The sequence below is a fragment of the Nematolebias whitei genome, chromosome 5 (genome assembly GCF_014905685.2).
Source record: "Nematolebias whitei isolate Nwh7 chromosome 5, NemWhi1, whole genome shotgun sequence".
In the NCBI taxonomy this organism is placed as follows: domain Eukaryota; kingdom Metazoa; phylum Chordata; class Actinopteri; order Cyprinodontiformes; family Rivulidae; genus Nematolebias; species Nematolebias whitei.
The window spans coordinates 31,646,041-31,673,443 of NC_056502.1; the positions used below are offsets into that span (position 1 = coordinate 31,646,041).

Genomic DNA, 27,403 nt, shown 5'->3' on the forward strand with positions numbered 1-27,403 from the left:
AGTTAACAAATAAATACATACAAAAGAGTATATACATATATATACACAGTATATATATGTATATACTCTTTTGTATGTATTTATTTGTTAACTGTTAGGCTTCTTGATCTGGAGCCTGAGCCTGAATTTCGTACCATAAACATCAAATGTGAGCTGGTATGACAATAAAAACATCCTTGAATCTTTTTTTTTTTTTTAGCTGTGTTGGCAGCAACATGCTTCTGTCCAGCTCTTTTCAACAATGCACAAACACAAAATCTTGCAGTGTGAATCCTCTGTAATCAACACAGTATATTATGCCAAAATAAGAGGCCTGGGTGACACCTTTCACTACCGGATTACTTGTAGGCTTCCATGGCCCATGAGCAGCTCACTCCCTCTAACATGGAGCATAGATTAGTTTGGTGGATTTGTTTTTAAAAAGTCTACTTCAAACTCTTCACATTAGGAACTTGTCACCCAGGTTCACTTGGAGAAACTGTGTGATCCACCTGGATCAGATCCATGATCTTATATTTTTGTTACATTATTTAAGTCTTTCATGCTGTTTTTCCTGGATTTACAGGCACATTTAATTAGTTGAGATCAGTTGGGGTTTTAATGGTTACATGATTTGCAGCTTTGCTGTAACTGGAATATGTCCATAGCAATTTTCACCAATTAAGTTTCCTCTAAATGTTCTATAGGTATATCTTTAGAAGCTATATGTGAAAATTATAATGTATGCATCAGACAGACTGACATTGTGTGATTGTGTGAGAGGCGACTTAGAAATATCCTCCATCCATTCTTATGAGTTGGATAACTTGAAAAATAAGTACAATAATGTGCCAAATTCCATTCTGGTGTGTGGCTTCATCTTGGTCCCTATCAAAAATTAGGTTGTCACATCAGTCCAAGAAGACCACCACCATATACAGTATATGCACACATATTTGACCACCCCAAAGCTTTGTTGATTGTATGCTTAATAGTTTTTATATTACTTAAATGTATGGTTTCTTCTAATGATTTGGGGCTGAATATTAACCTCTAGCTCCGTCATTGCACCTGGTGGTGGATAAAATTGTTCCCTCCACTCTTGGGGGTCTGTCACTTTGTGCCGCAATGAACAAGCAAAAAAAAAAAGTATCTCTCATTTAATACACAGCGTAACCTTTCTACTTGAATATCTTACACCACAAACATGAAGGTTTACTTGCATTCCCTGTTCAATCCCAGTCCAGAAAAACACTCATCTCAAAAACTACAAACATTCACTGTGCAAATCCGTCAGCAACGGGGACATCAGCTCACCGCTTGTTATTTTGTCAGTATGTCTGCTGCAGGTGTTAGTAGAGCATGACGTGGTGTGTGAGTAAATGTGAGTGTTGATGACATTTACTGCATCTATCCCAATTATCTGACATTCCTCAAAGAAAGGCACCACTTCAAAGTATTCCCTCCACTGAGAAGATCTCAAGTGGTCAGTTCTTCTTTTTGTAAGATAATGAGTTGATATTCAGAACTGATATTAATGTCATCTGGGAGTCCTGATTGAAAATGATTTTGTATGTGGTGAAAAGCCTGACCAGAAGTCTGTGCACGGTGTTTTATTCTGAAAACTTGTCTGATGCTGAAAGGCCTTCTTATCTCTGAGCTGCCATCTGTTTGGATGCATCTCATAAGGTTTAGTTCACATATGTGAGCAGAAATGGAGGAAATTAGTTTATCATGTAACGTTAGTTTTCCGTGAGGTATTATTCAATCTTATCTTTTTTTATTCCATAATAAAAATCCTGTTTGTGTTCTTGTTGTGTTAAATTGTATGGTATTGTATTTTATTGACATGATGTCACGTTGTGGCTCCTCTCTGCAGGTACCAGATACCTGCAGAGAGGATTTGGTCATTTGGTCTTTTGTGTAAGTGAGACCTAAACTTTGAGTGAAGCCTGAACTTTCGGCTGCACAGAGATAAAGTCCGTTACGAAAACAACTGCTACAATCGGATTATTAAATCTCTGATCGAAGATCTTTACCCGAAGAACAGCCATTAGCTTCTTCCGCTAGCATTGTGGCATGTTAGGTGGTTTGAAAATAATATTTTATTTATTTATACAGGTAGTCTCATTGAGTCACGAGGACTCATTTTCAAGAGAAACATGTTTTTGGATCAGATGTTGGGGGTTAAGGGCCTTGCTCAAAGGCCCAGGGTGGGGCCAATGAGGTTGTGGATGTTTCACCTTTCTCACCCACATTTTGATGTTATCGGTCCAGGGAGTCGAACCCGTGACGCTCTGATCACAGGCCCACCTTCTCTAACCTCTGCGCCACCACTCGCCTACTATAATATGTTTACAAAACAATAAAGAAATCTTTAGTAATGTTTAGAAATAGATTACATGACACATTAGCTCTTGATTGAAAAAAATAGGGAAATAATTTTGTTTCTTGAGTTTACATAAAAAATAAGTCAAATGGCAGACATAAAGATGGTCTTTTAAAAGTCATTATAGAAATTAAAAATATTCATTTATATTGCATCAACTTTATACCTCAAAATAGTTTTTACTAAAAATTAAACTTTTTCAGCCTATAAATCCGTAACTTACATCTCAAGCCGTAACCGGCAGCAACGTCTCCAGATGTCTAGCAGTTTGGTTAACAGTACAAGTTTTACCGGATAATAATCATTATTTTGTGAGCTTATTTTTAAAGATTTAGAGGATTTAGTCCTCTGAAAGTCTTGAGGGGAAAAAAAAATCTGCCACGTTTATTTTTGTTGTCAATAAACTCGTCTGATCCTGAGGGATCCTAACATTATCTCAAAAATTTACTGACATCTACTGTTCTTTCATGGGAAAACTCACCCTATTGAAATCCATTATAAATGCCTGTTTTAATCCCATATTGATCAAATCATGAAATAATGCATTTGTTTCAGGTATGATTTTTTTCACTTCTATTCCTCAACTTTCCATTTTCATATTAGCCTATGGCATGATGCTCATTTTTTAGATTTGAGAGACTCTGTAATACTGTCCCCTCCTTTACGGCTGCAGCCCAGTCTTTCATCTCATTGGATGTAAAACTGAAAAAGCACACCTGTGTTGTCCATTAGCAAACATTTAGTACAATATAGACCCACATGCATGCAGCCTAAGAATCATCCATGTCACCAAAAAAAAAAATAAATAAATAAAAAAGCTCTGTGTCCAGCTTGTGCAGGTTTGACTGAAAACAAGGCTAACTTGTTGGCGGTTAGACCAAAACTGTAAGCTGGAGTTTCTCAATTATGCTATAATTAATAGGGTAATAGGGGTGCACCGATTGCAGTTTTCTGGCCGATCACCGATTTCTATAAAGTTTGACCTGCTGATTCCGATTTCGTCCAATACTGATTTTGTTTTATAATAGGCACTGTCAGGTGTTATAAGGTCTCAATGCACCTTCAATTTTCAATCTTATTTTGTTGAAAAACAGACCCTTGAACAATATCCTAGAAATAATACAAACTTGTTTTAACTGGCCATGGGGTAGTGCTCTGAAATATAAATTAATTTCAGACAATTGTTGTTAAAACTAAAAAAATCGGTAAAATCGGTTTGTCATGCAAGTATCGGACGATTTCCGATTTCCCCAAATTAAGGAAATCGGGGCCGATTTATTGGTGCACCCCTAAAAATAATGTAGATTTTTGTTTTAAATTAACTAAATTGTAGAGTTTGTAAAACTAAAGGCCCTTAACCATGTAATTTTTTTAAAGTATTTAATTTTTTTAATGTTTTTATTTTTACTTTTTATTTTTTGTGGGGCTGAGGAAACTTTAAAAGATGTATGTTTATGTGGAAAAAGTAGGTGGACCAAACTAATAATAAATAGTGTTTTTCAGCAATTATAGAGGGTGATCCATTTTCCCCACATGAACAGTTATTGTCATAAAGTTAAATGACCTTTAGAGGTTTAAGAGTATTTTGTCATTAACATGCAGTTTATATGCTTAAGACCCTGTGATGGGCCTGCGACCTGTCCAGGGTGTCCCCCGCCTCTCACACAGTGATGGTTGGACATGGACACCAGTGACCCTCGTGACCCGAAAAGGAACAACCAGGTAAAGATAATGGATGGATGGACTCTTATTGTGAAAGGTTTAAACAGAGCTGCTGAGTAAAAATAGCAGCTTGGACTGGTTTAAGAAAATCCTCTTTGTTGGTATTATGTAGTTTATCCAGTAAAGATTCACCCATTACTCTATAATAATAATAATACATTTTAAAAAATCTCCTCATGTTGACTTTAAATCTTGATGTTTGGCTATAACCTCAAAACTCGGATAAAAAAAAAAATCTTCCTCAGTTTTTGTTTTCTTCTAAGTGGCCTTAATACTCCGTTATGTAGGAGTCAAAAATGAAATAGGCACGTACTGTAGATGTGTTTATACCAGGCTCAAATATAAAAACACTACAGTTCTGATGACATTAGAGAGCTAACTTTAATCTTTTGCTAAAAGGCTACATCAAACATAACAGACTCTTTTGTCAAGGATGGACAGGTAACAGTTTTAAAGTACTTGGTGTATTTTTCTCCAGGTGACTGATTTCAGAAACAAGCTATAAGACCAGTGTGTCGTCAGAAAGTGACTTCCTACTGCAGCAACGTAAAGTATCAGAAAATACAACTTCACAGGGCAACGAGAAAGCAAACAGAGGATGCAAGTATCAAAACTTGTATAAATTTAAGATTGCAGTCATTTCTAAATCCTAAAAAAAAGCACTACATTTCCACAGAATGCTACTACTAGTTTCTCTTCAGACACACAAACACAAACGTTTTTACAGCTGCAGATAATGTGTTGTGTTGGTACAATGCAAAAGTCTATTGTAGAGGAATACATGCTGTAAGGGAAAGCACACGTCTCTTCATATTTGAGGGTAATATTGTAGAAATACACCGTGATGTTGACGTTTAATTATCTGCCATTAAAATCTTTCGCCTGCAGAAGCCCGACTCTGTTCCTGAGATTTAAACACGGCAGATTTGTGTTATGTAGATCCACTCCAGTCCAGGTGTCACGACCGGCGCTTATGTGGAATAATACAATCAATCAGACTTACCCAAACAAACCCACTCGTGTCAGATCACTTGGTCACCATGACTCACAGTGAGCTGCAGTCTCAGCTGACAGAGCTCATTTTACCATCACCTGCCACAGTCAGTCAAACATTAGTGCAATTAGTCGAGGGCGGCGTTTCCGCTTTGCTGCGAATCTCCTTGATGTCGTTAAGCGGACAGTCTCCGCTGCCGATCTGGCACTTGAAGACTTGCTTGTAAGCCTTCCTGAAGTTCTCCGACAGGAAGGCGTAGATGACTGGGTTAACCGAGGAGTTGCTGTACGCCAGGCAGTGGGCCACCACCCGGAACACGAAGGAGGCCTGGTTCAGTGGGAAGTTCCCAAACTCCACCCAGAGGTGCACGACGTGGTGAGGGAGCCAGGACAGGCAGAAAACCACCACCACCACCAGCACGGTCTGAGCCGTCTGCGAGCCAGAAGGGACAAACACAAGAGGATTTAGTCAGTGTGCTCATGGACTACAGACACAGTTCACCTGGGAAGGAAGGATTATTTAGAATAAAAGAACGTTTTTTAGATATCAGTAAACTGGAGACCTTTTTTAAATTAATAGTCTGTGCTGATATTTTTCTCAATTCTTGCAGTACCATCAACCCTCGGTAGCAAACGAGAGACAGCTAATGAGATTTTTATGTTTTTATGATGCAGATGATGCACACTGACACTTTGTGAAGGGCTGAAGATAAAAACAATGTTTATGTGAAATAACTGAAATAATCTCAAGCACACAGGATGGACATTATATTCCAGAGGGTCATATTAGTTCAGCAAAAAGACAAAACGATTCAAACTGAAAAAGAAAAAGAGGCATAAACAGATCAAGGTTCAAGGTTCTTTATTGTCATTTGCATCACGTGGTGAGTTTCACCTCATGGTGGAACAAAACTGTGCACTCAAGGTCCCAGTTACACCCAAAAAACAGTATAAACTATAAAAAAGGTATACAAGGATCTAAAATATACACTAAACAATAATAATATAATATAATGTGGTGTATTAAACAGCAGCCTGAACATGAGTCTGTTGTGAGCAGATGGGAATGAATACAGCAGCATGGAACAGATCAGCAGCACAAAGTGTCAAAATCTTCAACTAAAGTGTCATTACAGTGATTTTTTTTCACAGTGATTATCCTGATTCTCATGAGTCTAACAGCCTCAGGGTAGAAGCTGTTCCTCAGTCTAGTGGTTCTACTCTTAATGCTCCTCAACTTCCTGCCTGTGGGGAGCGGGGCAAAAAGTGTGTGTGCTGGGTGAGTGGGGTCCTTCATGATGCAGGTGGCCCTCTTCCTGCATCTGGAGGTGTAGATGTCTGTGATGGTGGGGAGACTGACTCCAACATCTTCTGTGCAGCCTTCACCACTCTCTGCAAAGCTTTTCTTTCTGCAGCTGTGCAGCCTCCATGCCACACATTGATGCTCGAGCACAGGATGCTCTCCACTGCACACCTGTAGAAGGAGGTGAGGACTGAGCTTCCCAGACCAGCTCACCTCAGCCGTCTGAGGAAGTAGAGTCTCTGATGAGCTTTCTTGATCAGGCTGGTGGTGTTGTTGCTCCAGCTGATGTTGTCATCCAGGTGTACACCCAAGTACTTGTTGCTGGAGAACACTTCCACCGCAGATCCTCCTATGTTGGGGGGAGGGGGGGTGGGGGTTTGCTCCTTCTGAAATCCAGTCATCTCCTTTGTCTTCTTCAGATTGATGTGGAGGTTGTTCTTCTTGCACCAGCCCTCCAGGTGTTCCACCTCCTGCCTGTAACCGGACTCATCATTGTTTGTGATGCATCCAACCACTGCTGTATCGTCTGCAAACTTTAAAATAAGACAGCCTGGATGAGTAGGTGCACAGTCATGTGTGAGCAGAGTGAACAGGAGGGGGCTCAACACACAGCCCTGCGGGGAGCCAGTGCTGAGGGTTATGTTGGAGGAGGAGAAGTTCAGCCAGAAAACAGCTTTATCTGCTTTACTTTTACTTGATTCAAACTTACAGAAAATAATAATTGATTGTACATCTACAATCCAATTCAAGATGGTCATTACACCTAATTACTGATAGCAAACACACAAATATACATTTTAAAGTTTGAGCCAGAGCTAGGTTTGGTCGTAGCTGTGAGCCGTGTCCAGTGCTAACAGATCATATGAGTGTACATGCACTAGTTATTTTCCAGATTTGACCAAAACAGTCACAGTGCTGTCATTCTCAAACATAGAACGATGGCCATAGTTTTAAATTTTCGCATTAAATACTGTGGGTGATATATTACTTTAGCCTTTGCTAGGCATTTATGAGGTTGTAAGAAGGACGTAATGAGGATGAGGATTAAAAATAGTTGTAATTAGAATAAAATGATCTCTATGTTTGAATCATTCATCCTTGTTCTCATTATTTCAACACAAGCACCATCAATAATCAAGGCAAAACATATAATCCCTTTTCAGTCACACTGCTATTCTGGCAGGAATATTGTTAATAAAGATTGTTCATGAAAAATCCTAAAAAATCATTAAAAAAAGTACTTTGTCAAAATCAATTCAAATGTTCCCATAATTTTTCACTTTTGTTTACTGCCCTGTAGTGTTCCTTTGAGGAAAAAATCAACCCATCAAAACCCATTAAAAATGTATTAAATTTCCTATTTATCATAATGCATTCTCTTCAGTTACAGTTTTGTTTTCCTGGACTCCTCTTCTTTCCATTTTTAAATCAGACTACTGGATGGTGCGCTGTTTGTTTGAGGGATGCCGTAATATCACCGGACAGACCGCTACGACTCCGGCACCTTCTACACCATTACAGTTTCCACAAGCTCATTTGCTGACTCTTAAAAAAAAAAGTCAAATAAAAAAATTCCACTGGGGTGTCCTAAGAGGAATAAAAATGCCTCCCCCCTGCAAAAAAGTTGCCATGAACTAAATAAAGTAATAAATAATAAAGTTTTGTAAAACTAAAGGCCCTCAAGAAGTATGCAAAACACAAAAAGTCATTTAAAGTTGATATTTTAATATCAGGTTGAAAAGATTGACTAGTCTATGGTGCATGTAAAATCTTAATAAACAAAGTTTTTTTACAGTTAAGGGTTTTGATTTTTCCCACTGGAAAAGTTTTAAAGTTAAGACAGTTAGAAGAGGGTTGATACTGAGTTCATATGATCTGAACCATTACTTTAAATTCATCTAGGGCCAAATGGACACAGTTAAATGGCCGGGCTGCATTTTGCCCATGAGTGTTATACCACTTTAACTTTCCTTTTTTTTTGTAAATAATATTTTTATTTTTTTCATAGACCCATAAATCCCACATTCCCATAAAGCTGCCTTCAAAGGAAAGGGTCAAAATCATGAATTTATTATATTTTTAGCCGCCTGTGGGTCTGCAAACTTTACCAAAAAAAAAAAAAAAAGCCTGCCTGCTCTAAATACCACCAGTTAGCAGCCGCAGTTCTCAAGCTTTTATAAAGAGGTTTTAACAGCTACAAGCTGAAAATCAAACCAAAACACGAAGATAAAAGATTTAAAAAAGAAAAATAATTAAAAATCTGCAGAGGAAACAGATTCCCCAGTGGTTTTCTTCTCCTCTCACAACATGATCAAAGAAAGAATATGGCGGCTCAACATTAATCTGTTTTATAGATAGATCACTGAACCTCACGCTGCAAAGGTTTACTTATGTTTGTGCTCAGGACATGGATACTGCAAGGAAATAATCATAAAGAAATCTGTCAAAGTGCTTAAGATTAACCAGAGACTGTTTATCAATCACAACTTAAGCCTAGCATTAATTAATCTTCTCAATGGTTCGCTGCTATAAGAACCACTGTTTGCAACATTTAGGGAGAAAGTGGTCGAGGTTATTAACTCTAGCAAGACTAGCAGGAGAGCCGAAGCTGGAAAGTGTCATTAAAAAATACAAATAAATCACAGGCGGCCTGATCAGTCTGTCCTCTCGTCTTCCGTTCCACAAAAGCTGACAAGAGGATTTATTTGACAATTAATTAACTCACACCACAGCAAACAGAAACATGGCAAGTCTGCATAATTAGAAAAGATGTGCCTTCCATATGTTGTTATTGAAGGAAAAGAAACGCGTGGAGCGAGGAACAAATTAATTTTCTTAATCTCGTTACTTTCCCATGCAGAATGCAGCTTACTGTAAAAGCAAGCAAAGTAAACTTTGACAGCATGTTAATAAATAAACACAGAGCATAACATGCAGTAATAACAGGAATTCAAAGGTATTAAACTGGTTTAGGGAGACAGGTTTTTAAAAATCATGGCAGATCATAAAATTGAAAGGAGTCTGATGTCAGAGAGGAAGATTTATTATAGTCAAAAGTTCGAGCGGAGCTTTAAATTCACTTTACACCATAATGAGAGTAAAAAAAAAGTAAGTTATAAAAAACAGTCACATGAGGTCTCATTATGGTTTTAGTTCTACATCCAGCAGTATCTTTGTGGATTGTCTACAGTTATACAGCGGTTCGTTTGTTGGCCCAGTTTGCAAAGCTTCATGGAGTTAAGAGTAGAAACAATAGCGGAGACTTGTTTTCTGTCTTTTAATGACTCCGCTCAGGTCACTCTTTTCTCTCATTGTGCAACTGATGAGAATGTTTTTGACTGAGGAATGAAAACATGTTTTTGTCTCAACATTCAGTTCCTAGACCTAATGACTCCCAAACTAGAGAAGAGATTTATGGCTGTTTGAAGAGAGCCGGATCTTGTGGATCTGTTCTTTTTGAAGAGTCCTTCAAAAGATCAGCTTATTTTTATATTTATTTACTTAAAAGACCTGCCTGGGTACATTTCCCCCCAGAAAATAATCACTGGGAGGACTGTTAGGGAAAGAGTTCAATCAGAATCATTCAAACTTAAGCATCTCCACAACATATAATAATAACATATTTATATATTCATTCAAATGTTATGCATAGTTTTACCATATTTATCAATAATTTATGGATGGTAAATGTAATTTATACATTATAAATAATGAAATACACATTCATCTTTTTTTCCTGCTATATTAGTCAAGCAACCTGATCAAGCACACTTAGTGTTTATTGCTGGTGTTGCCAATACTGCAGTTCTTCTTTTAAACAGTAGGTGTCACTAATTTAAAAAAAAACCTCTGAAGAGCAGGAATTACAGCCACGAGATGAGTTGTCCAGGAAAGAACTGTTTTATAAACTAATGTTTTTCATACCGGTTCTTTTTTTAAATATAAGTACGTGTTGTCTGATTCAGTCCAGCTCATTCAATTTAATCTGACTCATTTAAAAACTATGCTGTCCCTGATTTTCAGAAAATACTGACAATGTTCTTTGCAAAGCAGAAGCTTTAAAAATGTATTTAACTCATCCGCATAAACATGAATCACTAATCTTTTTCAGAATGACAATGTAGCAGCTTATTTGGCACATGCTCATATCACTGTCAGAAACCAGAACAACAATAAAACTGTTTTACTTTATCAGAATGTTATCATCGTTAACCATTGATCATGTGCTAAAATGTTTAATAATACCTGTGGGAATGTGTTGCTTCTGTGAGCATGTTTTAATATGTAAGAGATAATAATGCACTTTATGTCGGTGTGAGCCAGTCATTACTGACTCGACTTCAACTGGTACCAGGAAATGAGAGCACATCACGCCTGTTTTAGAATCACATAAGCTCCCAGTACGTTTCCAGATTAATTTTAAGGTTCTTTTGTTTGTTTTTAAATGTCTTCATGGTCTCGCCCCACAGTATCTGTCCGACCTGTACGTTCCCTCACGCTCTCTCAGGTCAGCACATCAGTTGCTGCTGGTCGTTCCAAAATCAAAGAGGAGGTTGAGAGGTGAGTCAGGTGACCGAGCGTTTTCAGTCGTTGCCCCTAAACTGTGGAATGAGCTGCCTTTGTATGTCAGACAGGCCGACTCACTTCCTGTTTTTAAATCTTCTTTAAAAACATTTTTTTCTCCTTAAGACTCTGAAATCACCTTGAGATGTTGTTGTTTATTGTTTGCGTTAGGGAATTTTTGGTCAAAGTTTATGGATGATTTTATTACTATGGCTGAGAATGTTAACGCTGCCCATGAACCATATGTTTGGGTTAGTAGAAAGCTGGATGAGGAGCTGAGTGAGGCTGCTTCGTGCAGCTGTCGCTCCAAGGACACATCTGCATCTGTGAGCTCGGCTGAACTGATAAGAGCATAAAAACAAGCTTCACACGCTGCTCATGGCAGATTGTCATGACTGGTCTTCGTGTGTACTTCCTGTATATCTGAGTAACCTGTTGTGAAAATCTGACCTTGCAAGTAAATACCAATTCAAAATCTTCTCCTGCTGTCAAGTGTGACTCCTTTTGAGTACGATAATGCAAAAATATTTTTCTCCAACAGTTTTATTGTATTTATGATTTTATCGGTTAAAATTTTTTAATTGTTTTAATTTATTTAATTATTTGCTTTTATGTGCTTTTATCAGTGTGCAGCACTGGTTAACAATGTTGTTTTTAAAATACTTTATAAATAAAGTTGCATTGTATTGTTTCATATGAACAATACTGTAATGCCAAATGTTATAGTGAAGCACACACCAAACAATACATGTTGTCATGTATAAGGTCTATATGAATATAGACCTTAAAATATGTCACATATTTTGGACAGAGAATAGCTGCAATCATGACCTATTGCTAATCTGCCCGATTTTTTTGTTTTGTTTGTTTGTTTGTTTTTTTTTGGGTTCAAAGCAGTTGTAAAATGTTGCAAACAAATAAGTACTGGTATATGCAAACTGTGCTAGTTTATACACCGGATTTACAATATTGAATAATATCAAATCATTTTTTTTATTTTATTTAAACACATTAAGCACAACCAAAATCATTTCGAGTCATTTTTTTAATCATTCTTTTGCCATATATTACAACATGCATGTCCTCTGACATCCCTCAAAGGGTGCTGCAACACCATTTGCACCCCTACTTCCAGCCTTGTTAATAACTGAGAGGAAACTGTAAGCTGTGACAAAGGAAAGAAACAAGTTCTGGGGAAGTCTTTATCCAAGGAAAAAAACAACAACACATTTTCTTGTATTTCTTGTAAATTATTATAATCTGACCTTTTTTTTCTTTTGGCTATTCCCTCTTCAAGGATCTCCACAGCGAGTCATCCTCCTCCATCTCTCTCTGTCCTCTACATCCTCTGTCCTCACTCCAACTACCTCCATGTCCTCTCTAACTGCATCCATATATCTCCTCTTTGTCTTTTTCCTGGCAGCTGCATTTCTAACATCCTTCTACCAATACACCCACTGTTCCTCCTCTGGATATGTCCAAACCATCTCAGTCTGATGTCTCTAACTTTATCGCCCAGTTGTTCAACCTGTGCTGTACCTCTGATGTTCTCATTCCCAATCTTACCCATCCTTGTCACTCCTAAGGAGAACCTCAACATCTTCATTTTTGCCATTTCCTGTTCTGTCTTCTGTCTTTTTGTGAGTGCCACAGTCTCCAGACCATACAACAAAGCTGGTCTCACCACTGTCATGTAAATATCCTAATGCATGCTTAATAATCCAGGTAGAAAAATCTAAAAAAGTTAAGTCAGGTCCTCTGGACATATTCTTCTTGTTGAAACTAGTTTGAGGCAATCCTGGCCAACGTGGTTCAAAATATCCTGATGCATGTTCAATAGAAGGAATAACTAGTTTCAACAAGAAGAATGTGTCCAGAGGACCCAACTTAACATTGTTAGACTGTCATGTAAACTTTTCCTTTGACCTTTGCTGACACCCTTTTGTCACAAATCACTCTTGAAACTTTTTTCCATCCACTCCATCCTGCCTGGACTCTCTTTTTCACCTCTTTACCACACTCCCCATTTTCCTGGACAGTGGACCTCAAGTACTTGAAGTCCTGCACCTTAGTGACATCTGCTCCTTGTAGCCTCGATGTTCCACCAGCCTCCCTCTCATTCACACACATGTACTCTGTCTTACTACGGCTGACTTTCATTCCTCTTCTTTCAAGTGCATACCTCCACCTCTCCAAGTTCTCTTCCAACCGTTCTGTGTTCTCACCACAGATCACAATGTCATCTGCAAACATCATAGTCCATGGGGATTACTGCCTGACCTCATCTGTTAGTCGGTCCATCACTAGAGCAAACAGGAAGGGGCTCAGAGCTGATCCTTGATGAATCCCACCTCCACCATGAAGCTATCTGTCACTCCTACAGCACATCTCACCACTGTCCTGCTGTCCTCAGACATGTCCTGTACCAGTCTAACATACTTTTCTGCCACTCCAGATTTCCTCATGCAATACCACACCTCCTCCGTCGGCATCCTGTCAGATGCTTTGTCTAAATCCACAATGACATAATGGAGTTCTTTCTGACCCTCTCTGTACTTCTCCATCAGCATCCTCAAAGCGAAGATGGCATCTGTGGTTCTCTTTCTTGGCATGAAACCAAACTGCTGCTCATAAATAGTCACCTCTTTTCTAAGTCTTGCTTCCACAACCCTCTCCCAGATCTTCACAGTGTGACTCATCAACTTAATTCCCCTGTAGTTGCTACAACTCTGTACATCACCCTTGTCCTTAAAAATGGGCACCAGCACACTTCTTCTCCATTCCTCAGGCATTTTCTCACAATGAATATAATGAACTGAATATTTGAGTCAAAAACCTCACTGCCATCTTTTCTAGACTTTTATAAATCTTGACTGGTATGTCATCAGGTCCTACTGTCTTCCCCTTCTTGATTATTTTCAAAGGTTTCCAAACTTCACCCCCACTAATCTTTCCAACTTCTTGGTCCACAGCTTCTATGACCTCTACTCTTCTTTGTCCTTCTTCTTCATCTTCATCTTCTTTTTCTGCTTCTATCACCACTCTCTCCTTCCTGCGAATGCTCTCTATCACCTCATCCAGATCCGTCCAACATGTATCTTTCTCCTCTATGTCACATCCAACCTGTGGAACATAACCACTGACAACATTTAACATCAGACCTTCTACTTCTACCTTCAGAGTCATCACCCTATCTGACACTTTTCACCTCTACTACATTCTTTGCCAACTCCTCCTTCAGGACCACCCCTACTCCATTTCTCTTTATATCCACACCATGGTAAAACAATTTAAACCCTGTTCCAATGCTGCAAGCCTTGCTGCCATTCCAATTGGTCTCTTGGATACATCTACCTTCCTTCTCTGCATCATGTCAGCCACATTTCTACCTTTGCCTGTCATTGTCCCCACATTTAGAGTTGCCACCTTTTGTCCTACATTCTTGACTTTACTCTTCTCCCTCTGTCTCCTGACAAGTTTTCCTCCTCATGGTCTTTGACTAACAGTAGCACAATTTCCACCAGCACCGTTTGTTAACAGCACCACTGGTGGTCGTTCTTAACCCGGGCCTTGACCGATCTGGTATGGTGTCGCTTAAATGAACTTGAATTTCAGTTTTGGCAACAAATATGGCCTAATCTATCATTTTGAACTGTAGCAACTGCTTTAAGCTACTTTTAAAGCCACTAAGAAGTAATTGTGTGAGGCTGGGGGGTAAAGTCATTCATAGAAAATAATAACACTTGGCTTAGGGTGGTGATGAAGTATGGCCTCTGAAGCATCAGATGGCCCACTTCAACTTTACAGATGCGCTTACACAATTTCAACATGATTTGGCCCAATATTTATGTTCATAATTACCCATAACCATCTGCGCTCCCCATCTGGATGCCTGACAAACTCAAAAGCAACCACTGAGTGCTGATTATTTGCCATTTTATAACCCCTGGTTCAACACATAGTCTCCAGTAAATCATTATAGTTTGCAAAATAAAATGGTGTATACAGATCTTGCCCTTCTGAACACACGGCCTTTAAGTTTTGAAGGATGAGTGATTCATGGGCGCCTGAAGTGGTGAATTTTTTTTTTCCCAGAACCAGTGGGAATGACCTTGTTCTGTCCAGCTGCTGGTCTCATTATGCTTCACAGGTCTGGGAGTGAGCTGACAACGCTGCTCAACCACAAAAAGGACACCGTGCTTCCTACTGCAAAGTATTTGCTTTTATTGATTATATTATTTCATAACAACAACAAAAATATTCCACACATGAAGTAATGCATTGAATCATGTAATAAAAACAGAACATACAACAACTTTTTATCTATCGGGTAACATTACTTCATGGCAGTGCAGCTGTGAGATTTCCCTCTGTAACCTGCTTCAGACCTGGAGGAGTTCCAATCTTTGAAGTATTCCTTTTCTTGCCAGTGAAGGTTAATGAAACCATTATTCTCCTCGGGTTAACTGAGCATGAAGACAAAGGCTGAGAAAAACAGCCAACCTGCTCAATAACAGATTTTTCTTCACAAAAAGTCATGTCATTTCTGTGCCTGTAGGTTAAATTATAGGAAAATTGCGAGAGAAAAAAATCCATCAGACTTTTAATAATTTAGACACAGAACTAGGATTCAGAAAGGTTGGACACAAACATGCACACTGACTTGAGAAACTAGAAAATTAAAACTTTTTGACTTGACTTTTTTTTTTAATAAAACAAGACTGACAAGGCAGCACAGCTTACAAAAACTTGTGTTTGAGAACAAGGAAAACCAAACTTGTTATGAAAGCCAGTAATGCACAACTGGTTAGTGAAGTGAAGTTAAGAAACCAAAAGAACTGGGGCTGATGAGAGAAGTGTCTGCAGCTGTCACAGGAGAAACACGGCAGGTGTAGATGAGCATTGCAGGCTCATTGAGAAGTGACTGATGACACAATGGGATAAACAACAACAAAACAAACAGAAACACAAGGAACAGAACCAAACACAAGAACTAACGGCAGAAAACAAAACAAAAAGACCTGAAGATCCTGATACACAACTTTTTCTATCGCCTGCTAATGAAAAGCCAAATGTGAAAAATAATGTTGTCTGTTCACCTCAAAAATGTTGCAATGGTTCATGTGAATGCTGTTTATTAAATACTTACGTCACCATAATTTTTGCATAGAATTATTAGGATAATCATGCTGGAGGTGCTACAGCATGTGCTGCTGCTATTTGCTCTAGGAAATAATCACAGAAGTCAATGTAAATAATGCTGTAATGTGCAAGTGACATTTATGGACATCTAAGTAAAAAACTGGAGTTGTTTGAAGATGGCAATCTACTTTAGTCTTTACTCCTGCTGAGACTAGCCGTTAGCATGTTAACTAGGTCAAAAATAAAAGCTGAGGTCATTCAAAGAACTATCAACATGTAAAATACTAATTACTCAGAACATTTTCAAAGAACCTCACTTAAAAAAGGTCTGAACTACTGCTTTAAATATGAAAATACAGTAGGCTACACACTGTCACTGGTGATAAACTTTCTGAAAGTAACACTGCTGGTAGCATGTTTTAGCATCACTGACCATTAGGGATTCAATTCAATTCAATTCAATTTATTTATATAGCACCAAATCACAACAAAGTTGTCTCAGGGCACTTTACAGAAACATTCACATACATAAAAGCCAATTATGATGGGATGGGTATTTAAATCAAAAACACTCTTCAAAACCTCTCCCCTGACCCTAAATCTACAAATATAAAATAACTTGCAGCAAGCCATGCCTCTCAATGTCCTGCACTTTGTCCTTATTTCCTCCTTTACTCAAGCAGAGCTAATAATAGGCACAAGTGCCAGCTTGACAACAAGTTGTTTAAAATAAAAGAAAGCTTAAGAAACACAGACCTCTGCTGGCAACTTATAATTTAGGACTCTTGCCTGTTTTAAATGTTTAATTAAATGACCATGTCCACACAGTTGAGATGAAGATTTCAGGTAAAACAAACCCCAAATCCTGCATTTGAAACCCCTCTAATGAAACAAAGGCTTCAACTACAGAGACATGCTGTTGGTAATCCTGCTAGTTGGGGATCTGAATAGAAAGATCATGTTTGTTAACTCAAGTGCTCATTTTCAAGCTTACAAAGAATTCATGATACGCTAAAGAAAGGCGTTGCCCACTAATCAGCTGATTTAGATTTGTCTGATTATGCTAAAAAGCTTAGCCCTGACGCAGCAGTGCAGCAAGTGATGAAGCTACTTCATAAATTCGGCCAAGACGTGCTACTTGATTCGTACACTCTGAGAAGAACGTTCCAACACTCTGGCCATACAAGGATTATGGAAATTGGGAGTATCTAATCAAATCTTCGGGTTTGTTCACCAAAGAGTCACTTAAGTCCTCCAGGTCACTAGCTGCTACAGGTGAGTGACACTCGAGTTAAACAAATTCAACAGGCTGTCTATCTGGGTCATTTGTACTTTGTATGTGATGCCAGGAATTTCTACTTTTCTTTTCCCATCTATTTGTGCATCCAACCATAATGAGGATTGGCCCATTGTTGCACAAAATTGTGAAGAAATGAGTGATTTGTGTAGCAAAATGCATTATTGTATCAAAAACCAAATGTTGCACATGTTGTATTTCTTTCCACCAATGAGGTTTTGATAGGGTGGTCATGTGACCATGTTTGTGAGACCCTGTGATCTTCCCTTTAGTACTTCATTGTCACCGGTAGCACCATCCATCCATTTTCTTCCGCTTATCTGGGGTTGGGTCACGGGGGTAGCAGCCTAAGTAGGGAGGCCCAGACTTCCCTCTCCCCAGCCACTTGGTCCAGCTCCTCTGGGGGAATCCTGAGGCGTTCACCGACCAGCTGAGAAACATAGTCCCACCAGCATGTGGGTCTTCCTCTAGGTATCCTCCCGGTGGGAAGTGCCTGGATCACCTCACCACTGAGGCGTCCAGGAGGCATCCTAACCAGATGTCCAAGCCACCTCAACTGGCTCCTCTTGATGTGGAGAAGCAGCGGCTCTACTCTGAGTCCTTCCCGGATGACTGAGCTTCTCACCCTATCTCTAAGGGAGAGCCCAAACACCCTGCGGAGAAAACTCATTTCGGCCGCCTATATCCGTGATCTCGTTCTTTCGGTCACAACCCAAAGCTCATGACCATAGATGAGGGTAGGAACGTAGATTGACCAGTACATTGAGAGCTTCGCCTTTTGACTCAGCTCTCTCTTCACCATGACAGACCAGAACAGCGTCCACTTCACTGCCAATGCTGCACCAATCTGCCTATGAATCTCATGCTCCATTTTCCCCTAATTCGTAAACAAGATCCCAAGATACTTAATCTCCTCTACTTGGGGCAGGACATTCTCCCTGACCCAGAGAGGGCACTCTCCCCTTTTCCAGCTCAAGACCATGGCCTCGGATTTAGAGAAACTGATCCTCATCCCAGCCACGTCACACTTGGCTGCGAACCGCTCCAGCAAAAGCTGTAGATCATGACTTGATGAAGCCAATAGGACGACATCATCTGCAAAAAACAGAGAAGCGATCCTAAAGCCACCAAACCGGATCCCCTCAACACCTTGGCTGCACCTAGAAATTCTGTCTATAAAAGTTATGAACAGAATCAGTGACAAAGGGCAAACTTGGCGGAGTCCAACTATCACTGGGAACGAGCCCGACTTACTGCCGGCAATGCAGACCAAGCTCTAACACCAGTCGAACAGGGACCTAACAGCCGGTATCAAAGGGCCTGGTACCCCATACTCCCAGAGTACCCCCACAGGGTTCCCCAAGGGATGTGGTTGAATGCCTTCTCCAAGTCCACAAAGCCCATGTACGAGGTTGGTTGGGCAAACTCCCACGTACCCTCCAGGACCCTGCTGAGGGTGTAGAGCTGGTCCAGTGTTCCATGACCAGGACAAAAACTGCACTGCTCCTCCTGAATCTGAGGTTTGACAATCCGACAGACCCTCCTCTACAGAACTCCTGAATAGACCTTACCAGGAGGCTTAAGAGCATGATCTCCCTGTAGTTGGAACACACTCTATGCTCCCCCTTTTTGAATAGGGGGACCACCACCCAAGTCTGCCAATCCAGGGGAACTGCCCTCGATGTCCACGCAATATCGCAGTCGTGTAAGCCAATACAACCCCACAACATCCAGAGCCTTAAGGAACTCTGGGCGAATCTCATCCACCCCTGGGGTCCTGCCACCAAGGAGTTTGTTAACCACCTCAGTGACCTCAGCACCAAAGATTGGAGAGCCCAACCCAAAGTCCCCAGGCTCTGCTTCCTCAGTGGAAGACATGCTGGTGGAATTGAGGAGGTCTTCAAAGTATTCTGCCCACCGACCCACAACATCCCGAGTTGAGGTCAACAACACACCACCTCCACTATTTTATTTACCCTTTATTTATACAGGTAGTCTCATTGAGCCACGAGAACGCATTTTCAAGAGAGACCTGTTTAGTGAGCAGATGGGGGTTAAGGGCCTTGCTCATGGACCCAGAGTGGGGCGAATGAGGATGGGGGCAAGTGTGGGTGCTTCACCTACCCCACCCACGATTTTGATGTTGTCGGGGCCGGGGCGTGAACCGGCGATCTTCGGATCACAGGCCCACCTCTCTAACCTCTGCACTACCACTCCCCCAAACAGTGTGGGTGGCTTACCACTTTCCCCCCTGAGATGCCGGATGGTGGACCAGAATTGCCTTGAAGCCATACAGAAGTAATTCTCCATGGCCTCTCTGAACTCCTCCCACGCCTGAGTTTTTGCCTCAGCGACCACCCGAGCCGTATACCGCTTGGACTGCTGGTACCCATCTGCTGCTTCTGGGGTCCCACAGGCCAAAAAAGCCCGACAGGACTCCTTGAGCCTGACAACATCCCTAACCGCCGGTGTCCACCACCGGGTTCGAGGTTTATCTCCGCAACAGGCACGACAACCTAGCAGCCACAGCTCTGAAAAGCAGCCTCAACAATAAAGGTGCGGGACATGGCCCACTCAGACTCAATGTCCCCCACCTCCGCTGGAACGTGTTTGAAGCTCTCCCGGAGGTTGGAGTTAATGCTCCATCTCACAGGAGACTCTGCCAGATGTTCCCAGCAGACCCTCACAATACGTTTGGGTCTACCAGCTCTGACCGGCATCCTCCCCCATCATCGGAGCTGACTCACCACCATCGTACAGGCACCAAGATGGGGGCAACAAGTATGCCCACTCCTGCTCGGCGCCTCTCACCAGGGGCAACTCGAGTCCAGAGTGAAAGAGTGTCCAACTCCTCTCAAGGAAACTGGTTCAAGAGCCAGAGCCATGCATCAAGGTGAGTCTGACTATTTCTAACAACCTCACACACCAGCTCAGGCTCCTTCCCCACCAGTGAGGTGACATTCCACGTCCCAATAGCCAGCTTCTGTAGCCAAGGATCAAACTGCCAGGGTCCTCACCCTCGGCCATCACCCATCCCACATTGCACCCAACCCCTTTGGCCCCTCTCACAGGTGGTGAGCCCATGGGAAGGGGGACCCACGTCTCCTCTTCGGGCTGTGCCCGGCCGGGCTCCATGGGTAAAACCCCAGCCACCAGGCACTCGCCAGCGTGCCCCACCTCCAGGCCCGGCTCCAGAGTGGGGCCCCGGTGACCCACGTCTGGACAATGGAACACTGTTTCTATACATTTTTCCTCATCATAAGGGGTCTCTGGGCTGCACTTTGTCTGGTCCCTCACATAGGACCTGTCTGTCTTGGGTGACCCTACTAGGGGCATGAAGCCCCTGACAGCATAGCTCCTAGGAACATTGGGACCTCTTTAGTACCTTTATCCTGATTTTACACCATGGAAGGCACACTATATCCACCACAGAGGATCCTTCAAAGTTCAGCTTATTTGAACCTTTTGAACACATTTTTGGAAAAACAAAGTCTCGTCTCTGACTTAGTTTTCCTATTTGTTAAAATAGCTTTAAGCAAGATTCAAAATGTACAGATTTGAAGTAAACCTCCTGAAAATTCTTCCTGCAGATTCAGTTCAGATGAACTAAATTAAACTCAAAGACTTGCTGATCTCTTTTCTCTTTGCACATGCATTATTCAGTTTTCATTGGTTCTCCAAAGAGGCTGCAATGCTATACTGTGCCTTAATATTTGTTACAATATCAATAAATGCTTATTTTTAAGGCACTGAAGATAACTAGACACTGTTGGCTTAAAAAAAAACTATACCTCTGTTTATATAAATGTGTGTATACTGTTCCTGCTCAGATCGAGCACAGTTTAACAGTAAATATCACAGAAATGTATTTATTACAGTCTGGGTTTAATACACTGTTTACCAACCATTTATCACTGAGCCAGGTAATATTCCCTGTGTGCGTTCTCTTTGCACTATGAGCTCCATAAATCATGAGAATATCTGACATTCTTGCTTTACCTCCCAGTTATTTTCAACCCCAAGCAATAAAACTTGTTAGTAGAAAAGTGTACAATCACATAGAAGCACATTTCCATTCTCCTCAGCCCAAGCAGATCTGAAGCCTGTCCCCCCCATGGCTTTATCACAATGGGAGGGGGTGCTATCACATGGTGCTGTTAAACTGACCAACTGTGAAGAGCAACGACTGCACAAAGCGAGAAAGACTTGATCGACAATCCAGCAGGTGATAGCAGATAACTGTCCCTCTGAGTATCCTGATGCATGCTCAATAATCCAGGTAGAAAGATCCAAAAAAGTTCAATCTGGTCCTCTGGACATTCAAAAAAATAAAAAACAAAACAAAGCAAAAAAATATAGAAACGTTTTGTCTCTCATTCGAGAGACTTCCTCAGTCTGAGGTGCTGTTTTCAGCTCAGTCTCTTAAATAGCACCTTCTCAGAGTGGATCAACCAGTTTGCTGCTGACAACCAAAACCAGCTGATCACATGGTCAAGAAGGACCATCAGCCTAACAATGGATCATTAGCACACTGATGGGTGTTTACTATTCACAGGAGGTTGAGTGATACTAGCAATCACAGCATTGTAAGAGGGGGACAGTTGAACACGGAGGCCTCCACCCCTGTTTAATGATGGATGATTTATTTTCACAAAGATGGCCTCCTTTACTCCTTTCTCAAACCATCGTTCCTCTCTGTCCAGGATGTGAACATCTTCATCCCTGAAAGAGTGACCGCTGGCCTGGAGATGAGTGTAGACCGCAGAGTCCTGTCCTGATGATGTTGATCTTCTGAGCTGGGCCATCCTTTTGGCCAGTGGCTGTTTAGTTTCCCCGATGTAAGACTGATCACAGCCCTCCTGACACTGAACAGCATACACAACATTACTCTGTTTGTGCCGGGGGACTGGATCTTTGGGATGAACCAGTCTTTGCCGTAATGTATTTTGGGGTTTAAAAACCACTGGTATGTTATGTTTAGAAAATAAACGTCTCAGTTTCTCTGATACTCCTTCAACATATGGAATGACCACTGGTCTGGGTTCCTCCTTTTCACATGATGGCTGACTGGAGTCCTGTTTGGGTTTCTTCTCTGCTTTCAGGAAGGCCCTCTGAGGCTACAGTAAAATGACCTCCACCAAGAATAATGAGGTCTAGATTACCTGTTTGTTTGACAACACATTGCTTTTTGCCCACTTTATCAGTGAGTGCCAACAGAAAACAATCAGGGATTCAAAATTCCCTGTTTGAGCTTTCAAGAAAACAATTTTTTTTTCTCCGTGCGACTGGTGAATTTAGAGGAATGAGCCCAAAGAGACGGTCATTGCTCTGTTAATGTGTGCCCGACTGCTGGGAACGGCTGTGCCAACGAGCTTCCTGAAGGCCGTTACAGCACCGAGATCTGTTTGTATTCAGGCAAAATATCAGTAGAAGAAGCTGCAGCTGCAGCTGATCTGAATCCAGTAAATAAAAACTGAATTTTATAATTACACCCGTAAACAATTTTTAGATGAAAATGGAAAACTAGAAACTTCTGAAGCGATGTTGAATAGTACCAGTGGAGCTAAATCTTCTTTAAAACACAGTAATGGTTTTAAATTTACTTTAGTAATATTCTAGAAATGGAAAATTCCACAGGTTTGATGTATAAACTGTGAATGAGGCATAAAAAGAACCAAGATTGAACAAGCCAACCACACACGGCACATTATCGGCACCAGGTCAGTCTAGTGCTGATACGCATGTGCATCAAGTCTCGTTAAATTTTCTTCAGCAGATCAGAAGTTACGAGCAGGAAAACAAAGACCTAGTTATAAATTTGACCTTGATTTGTGACCTTGACCTTGAAGCATGAGTTGAAGAACAGTGCTTGTGATACTTCATCTACACGTGCATGAAGTTTTGCTAAATTATCTCGAGCAGATCAGAAGTTATGGGCGGGACAAGAGAAATCTTACGGACGGATGAAGTGTATGTTACAACACGTCCGCCTTTCGACAGGCGTATAGAAAAACGTTACAGCTGCTGCTAGACGATCGTAAGGGTCACCATGGTAACCACACATCTATGACCATCGCTCCCTGACAATGCTCCTAACAGGCAGACAGAAACACATACTACAAAGTAAGCCTCAAACAGTCACTCTGTGAAAAACAAGTATTAAAACACTTCACAAAGTTGAACATTTTGTAGTAAAATCTTCAAAAAAATATAAAAAGTTTTTTTAAAGATATCAAAAACACCAGTTTTGTCTTGTAAAGTCCAACTTCCTGGGACCTGTTTAAACTCTGAATTATGTTTCTGCTGTGAAGTATGAGCTCCAGACAGACCAGGGTTTTAACAAAATCCCAGCCAGTGGTGTGGTCTACATTTTTGTAGTGGGTATATTGTGCTTAGAAACCAAAGTACACTGGTTAGTACAATGTAATCGTCAATTTATTTAGATTTTTAAGCATATTGAACATTTCCAAATTTCTCTGATGCTTATATTTGAATAACAAACTTTGTACAACAGTTGGCTTTGTATTAAAACATGTTATAGAATTTATAAAACAGCATCAAAGTAAAGCGTTGCATACAGATAGACTGTTACGGGAGTGTTTAACTGATGTTTAACATATCAATGACACGTGTCTAATGATATGTCATGTATCATTGGGCACTTTTAAATGGGTATACTGAAATTCTTAAGCTTTTCTAGTGGGTACACTCCATATACCCGAGTATCATGTACTACACCACTGATCCTATCGTTGTGCATATTATTTCTGACAGTCCCACATTTCAGTGTATTTTATGGATGTTTTTATCTAAAGTTGCTGCAAGACGAGTGAACTTTGGAACAAAAACAAAAAAGTAACGACTAAATAGTAATTAGGATCTTTTAGTGTCTGTGTCCGAGTGTCCAAAAAACAGTTTGATCGTTGGTTTTGTCGTAAAGTGACCTGAGATGACTTTTGGTGTGGACTGGTGTTGTAAAAATAAACTGAATTGAAAAGTGCTCTTTTACTGGCCCCATTATTCAAAACTCAGACACAACCATTACAGGAGGAGCATTTCTTTATGTTGAGACTTTTTACAAATCCATTTTACACCAAGCTGAGGGAACTAGGGGTGCTATGAGTGCAACAGCATTGCCTTGTGGATGACAAAAATGATCATATTTAAAAATAAAAATCTAAATATAGGAATGAATAAATGAAAAAGTATCCATCATTCACTGAGTCAACTGTATTTTTATGATAACTTATCATTGGTGGAAATGCTCTCACTTCACACGTTCTCACAGCATCTCATCTCCACAGTTATGATTTCACATCATATTTATGCATCAGTTGAACAAGTTAATAACCCACCCAGTCTGTCTACAGCAGGACTATTCAAATAAATGGCTCAGGGGGCCACACTTAATGAAAGCAAACAGCTCTCTGGGGGCTGACATCAGTGTCATTACATAAATATAATTTACAATTTATAGTTTTATTTTAAATATACACACGCGTTGTGCAGCTTTGTCACAGATCATTTCTGTACCAAGACTTTTTTTGTTTTATTTCAAATGAACTGGACCGGAATGAGCTCGCCCATGGGCCAGATGTGGCCCTTGACCCCCCCCCCCCCCCCCCCCAAGCCCTGGTAAAAACCCAAACTAACCTTTTTCTTGGACGCCTCAGACTTTTTGGACATGTTTCTTAGTTTTTTGTGCAGGTGGTTGATCACCTGAAACAAGCAGACACATCATCAGGACTTCTTGACTCACTCGTGGACTTTAACCCCTCCACCGACCCCAGGGGGCTTCCTGGTCTCACCTTGGCGTAGCAGAAGGAGATGAGCAGCAGAGGCAGCACGTAGCCGAACACGAACGTGCACACCACGTACACCTTCTTGTGCTTGTGGTCCGGCCACACTTCCCAGCAGTACGTGCTGTTCTCCCCGCGCTGGAACAGGTTCTGGTGGTGCATGACGGGCGCAGCCATGGCCAGAGACAGGACCCAGATCACCACCACGCCGATGAGCGCGTGCCTCGCCACCCGGATGGAGCACGACTTCCTGGCGTGCACGATGGCCACGTAGCGGTCCACGGACATGGCGGACAGCGTGAAGATGCTGACCAGCATGGACACGGTGAAGAAGTAGTGGATGAACTTGCAGATGAAGGCGCCCAGCACCCAGGTGGGCATCATGTAGATGGTGGACTGGAAGGGGATGCAGAAGAGCAGGTAGGACAGGTCCGCGATGCTCAGGTTGAGGATGAAGATGTTGGTGGTGCTCCGGGGTTTGCCCGGTTTGCTCCGCGCCAGCACCGTGATCACCATGGAGTTCCCCAGCACGCCCAGTGTGAAGATGAGCCCGAACACCAGCAGCGTGATGAAATTATCCGTCCCGATCCCGAACAGAAGTTTCTGCTCCTCTTCCTCAGCCAGGCTCAGGTTCCAGAGCTCTCCGGAGAGCCACGCGGACTCTGAGGAGTTCATGGTGTCTCCTTCAGTGCTCCTGCTGTCCGGAGGTCATGGCTCCTCTGCGCCTCCTGCTTTAACTTCAGCTAAAACCTCCTGTGTTGCTCCTGCTCCTCACCAGCAGACCACTCTCCCCCCCTCCTCCTGCATGCTGAAGCGGCTCCTGGTCCTGTTGCGCATCAGGCGCGTGTGCGCTCGTGCAGTGCGCCGCCTGCCCCTCTGCATCTGGACTTTTTCCTCCCTCTCCTTTAAAGCAGGGGGGCTGGGCTGGGCCGCGTGCGTCAGCACCCATACCACCTCAAAGAGACACGGAGGGGAAATGAAAAAAAAGAGAGAATTCATTCGTTCATCCATGAATTCAACCATTTCCTCATGATTCGGTGCCAGATGTTCTACCATGACCAAAACACATCAGTTTGACTGTTTCTGTATCACAAAGAGGAAAAACTGTTTATCTCATAAGGGGATAATGTTTTTACCCGTGTCTGTAGGTTTGTTTGTCTGTTAGCAAAATATCTCATGAATTACTGAACTGGTTTAAATAAAATGTTCACACGGTACTGGATGTACATCTACAACTCATGAAGTTATGGAGTGAACCCAATTCAAGATGGCCGCCACATAACCAATCTTAGCATGACAGTCAGTTTTCGGGACACGGAGCTCAAACTTGGTGTGGTAGTAGCTGAGGGTCATTCCCACCTGCACACATGCATGTGAGGGATTTTTCTGTTCTTTATCTTTATTTTCATTTCGTATGGTGTTTATTTTCTGTTACTGGTTGTGTGTCTGTCATTTTCAGTCAGTTCCTCCGTCCTGCCACGCCCTCTCCCACCTGCTCCCTGTCTCCCATCTTCTCATCTGCCTCAGTCCTTAAACCTCCTCTGTTTTCACTCCATCAGAGTCGTCTTCGTGCTTCTCAATAAGTCTGCGCTCACATCAGCTCTTTGTTTTCATTTCTAACATTAACACTCATTAATGCAGACGCACAGAAGCACACCTGTTCTGCTTGGTTGTCATCACAGTTTTTGTGTGTTTTCACAACCTGCAGATTAAAAACACAAATAAACACAGACATGGAATCAGGAATCATGGGAGCAGTTTGTTGTACAATGTAGAGCAAACATGTGGTTACATTGAAAATGATCACTACAGTGGATTAGATGGGGGTGGGTGGGGGGGTCAAGGACAGCCTGGTGCTTTTTTGCATTTCCAACCCTAATTAAAAGCAGTAAAGTGTGACCAAGAGCTCTGAGGATTCAGTCAGATTGAAATAAACGCTAACCAGCAAGAGCTGAAACAAGAAGCCTGAGCTGAAGTAAGACAGCAGGAGTCTGCTGGTTTGAGCTGAGAAATTAAAAATAAATACATTATGGTCTTCATAACTCCAGATTTACATGAAATTATACACTTTTTATTGGAGCATTTCTATTTATGCTGTCACTGTCATAAATATACCAAAATTATGTATGAATATTACGTACAAAATATTTCTGTTTCTTTACAGAACATCTATAGAGGTGTGTGTGTGTGTGTGTATGTGTGTGCGCGCGCGCGTG

The 27,403-nt window shown here is 41.3% G+C and overlaps 1 protein-coding gene across 1 annotated transcript; it reads right to left on the reverse strand.

Moving 5' to 3' along the window:
- Window positions 1-4,524: 4,524 nt before the first annotated feature.
- On the reverse strand, window positions 4,525-26,061 carry galr1a (galanin receptor 1a). Its single transcript, XM_037677115.1, has 3 exons — window positions 25,197-26,061; window positions 25,042-25,107; window positions 4,525-5,516 (listed from the first exon to the last, which is right to left on the reverse strand). The coding sequence occupies exons 1-3, from the start codon at window positions 25,860-25,862 to the stop codon at window positions 5,196-5,198; spliced, it is 1,053 nt and encodes a 350-aa protein (XP_037533043.1). The 5' UTR covers window positions 25,863-26,061; the 3' UTR covers window positions 4,525-5,195.
- Between the last annotated feature and the right edge of the window lie 1,342 nt (window positions 26,062-27,403).

Bases quoted from the DNA above. Each gene is read 5' to 3' on its own strand.
- galr1a (XM_037677115.1), bottom strand. From the start codon at position 25,862: ATGAACTCCTCAGAGTCCGCGTGGCTCTCCGGAGAGCTCTGGAACCTG. The intron at 25,108-25,196 runs GTGAGACCAGGA...TGCTTGTTTCAG, and splicing joins TCTCCTTCTGCTACGCCAAG to GTGATCAACCACCTGCACAA. The intron at 5,517-25,041 runs GTTAGTTTGGGT...TCTGGCTCGCAG, and splicing joins CTGAGGCGTCCAAGAAAAAG to ACGGCTCAGACCGTGCTGGT.